This window comes from Acanthisitta chloris, unplaced genomic scaffold (assembly GCF_000695815.1).
Source record: "Acanthisitta chloris isolate BGI_N310 unplaced genomic scaffold, ASM69581v1 scaffold7884, whole genome shotgun sequence".
In the NCBI taxonomy this organism is placed as follows: domain Eukaryota; kingdom Metazoa; phylum Chordata; class Aves; order Passeriformes; family Acanthisittidae; genus Acanthisitta; species Acanthisitta chloris.
In genome coordinates, this window is record NW_008668690.1 from 1 (window position 1) to 2,678 (window position 2,678).

The window sequence follows — 2,678 nt, forward strand, 5'->3', positions numbered from 1 at the left end:
GCTCAAGGCCATGTTCAGCGGCAGGATGGAGGTGCTGACGGACAGGGAAGGGAAGGCACACGACGCGGTTTGGTGGGGGGTTCTGAACTCCGGTCAGTTGGTGGTGTGGGGAAGGATGTGTGCCGAAAGGAACTTGGACCGTTAGGCAACCAACTCCCTTTGGCTGCATAGAAACGTGAAAATCATTCTGTCCCTGAGCAGGCTGTGGGTTGTCGTTCTGTCCCTGAGCAGGCTGTGGGTTGTCGTTCTGTCCCTGAGCAGGCTGTGGGTTGTCGTTCTGTCCCTGAGCAGGCTGTGGGTTGTCGTTCTGTCCCTGAGCAGGCTGTGGGTTGTCGTTCTGTCCCTGAGCAGGCTGTGGGTTGTCGTTCTGTCCCTGAGCAGGCTGTGGGTTGTCGTTCTGTCCCTGAGCAGGCTGTGGGTTGTCGTTCTGTCCCTGAGCAGGCTGTGGGTTGTCGTTCTGTCCCTGAGCAGGCTGTGGGTTGTTTTTCTGTCCCTGAGCAGGCTGTGGGTTGTCGTTCTGTCCCGTCAGGCAGTGGTGCTGTCCGAATGGTGCCCGTGGGGAGGGACACGAGGTTCCAGCCCCGGGGCTCGGAGCAGCCTGCCGGGCTGGGTCAGAATTTTTTCCACTCACAGTTTGCAGTGCTGTGGTGGTGTTGAGGTGGCATTGGGCAGTGTGTCACCTCCGGCTGGACACGGGATGCTGCCGTCATAGATCCCTGGTCGAGAGTAGGACAGGCAGTTTTGTGTGAGAGCCTCAGCCTGGATGGAAAACAAGGGCCATGTTCTGACTGCTCCGGCTGGAGAATCCAGCAGGGGGTTAGTTGACTTTCCTAGGTTGTTTTCTGTACCTAGACCCCAAAATAACAGGGAAGGGTTTGGCACTGTGTGCCTGCGTGCGTCCCACGCCGCTATTGTTCGGCAGCAGTCAGACATCCTGTTTCCTAGGGAATGTGGCTTCAGGGATCCTGTAAAATCACAAGAACTGCCTGTCTGCTGCTGCTTCCTGTGCAGTATCCCCTCTGTGCTCCCTCCTGGTCTGTCTGTCCTGTTCTTGCTCCTGGCTGGGGACTAGAACCGCATTTTCCCCCATGCTGGTTGTTCTAGGCTGGTTTGCCTTTTAGCATCCTCAGGGCACTTCTCTCTCTTTAACTCCAAAAGCAGCAGAAGATGTGTTTGGAAAACTGCCAAATCCTCCTTGTTAGGCCACAGAACTTACGCCAAATCTACTTGTTGCAAACCTTTGTGAATTCTCTCTCCTGGTCCATCCTTGGCTCTCTTGGTGCAAAGTTTCTAACTGCCCGGCGTTGTCCTGCAGTAGCCTCAGTGGTTTGTGCTGGGAAGCTCCATGGTTGTAGCTCAAGGCTTTGCTTTTGGGGTGCTGGAAAGCAGTGGGGACACCTGGGCAGTACCAGAGAGTTCCACTGCCAGGCTCTGTTGGGGATCAGCTTCAGTTTGCTCAAAGCCAGTAGAGACTTCCACTGGGTGAAATGGGATAAGTGTCTTGAGCAGTTTCAGGGAGCATCAGGCTTATTTAACCTCCCTAAGGACCTTTCTCCTGCCTCTGGTGTTGAGGTGACTGAGATGTGTTGGTTATTTTCAGGCTGGATCCTCATAGACCGTTGTGGGAAGCACTTTGGAACAATTTTAAACTATCTCCGAGATGACACCATTGCACTTCCGAAACACAGGCAGGAGATCCAGGAGCTGATGGCAGAAGCTAAATACTATCTCATCCAGGGCTTAGTGGACATGTGCCATGCAGCACTGCAGGTGAGAACAGATGTAGCCTGGAAGCTTTTTTGTGGATGTTTGGCCTGTGCTGCTCGAGGGGTCTGTGGGCTCAGCCTGAGGGATCTGAGGGCACAGTCTGAGGGATCTGTGGGCACAGTCTGAGGGATCTGAGGGCACAGCCTGAGGGATCGATCTGAGGGCACAGTCTGAGGGATCTGAGGGCACAGCCTGTCCTGCCTGAGGGATCTGTGGGCTTAGTCTGAGGGATCTGTGGGCACAGTCTGAGGGATCTGAGGGCACAGCCTGTCCTGCCTGAGGGATCTGTGGGCTTAGTCTGAGGGATCTGTGGGCACAGTCTGAGGGATCTGAGGGCACAGCCTGTCCTGCCTGAGGGATCTGTGGGCTTAGTCTGAGGGATCTGTGGGCACAGTCTGAGGGATCTGAGGGCACAGCCTGTCCTGCCTGAGGGATCTGTGGGCTTAGTCTGAGGGATCTGTGGGCACAGTCTGAGGGATCTGAGGGCACAGCCTGTCCTGCCTGAGGGATCTGTGGGCTTAGTCTGAGGGATCTGTGGGCACAGTCTGAGGGATCTGAGGGCACAGCCTGTCCTGCCTGAGGGATCTGTGGGCTTAGTCTGAGGGATCTGTGGGCACAGTCTGAGGGATCTGAGGGCACAGCCTGTGCTGCCCACACTTGGTTGTTGTGTTTGTGTCCCAAGGGCTGATGTTGTGCTGGTCACTCCCTGTTCCTGCCGAGTGCTCAGTGCACAGTGGCTGATGATGTTCTGTGCTGCAGTGGTTTGAGCTGATTAAAACCAGTGCAAACTCCTTCTATCCTTTCCTTCAAGAAAGGATGGAATAATGAACCCACTTAAACCAAATATGGCTGAGCTTGTCCTCGCTGTGGCTAAGGACATGCACCTGCATGCCAGTCTTTCAATTCCTGCT

General features: G+C 55.1%; 1 protein-coding gene across 1 annotated transcript in view; it reads left to right on the top strand.

Moving 5' to 3' along the window:
- Nucleotides 1-4: 4 nt before the first annotated feature.
- TNFAIP1 (tumor necrosis factor, alpha-induced protein 1 (endothelial)) overlaps nucleotides 5-2,678 on the top strand; it is a gene marked incomplete at both ends in the record, with an annotated part of 4,284 nt that continues 1,610 nt past the window's right edge. Inside the window, 2 exons of the mRNA XM_009073006.1 lie at nucleotides 5-48; nucleotides 1,599-1,770. Of these exons, the coding sequence (XP_009071254.1) occupies nucleotides 5-48; nucleotides 1,599-1,770 (216 nt within the window). The remainder of the gene's footprint in view (nucleotides 49-1,598; nucleotides 1,771-2,678) is intronic.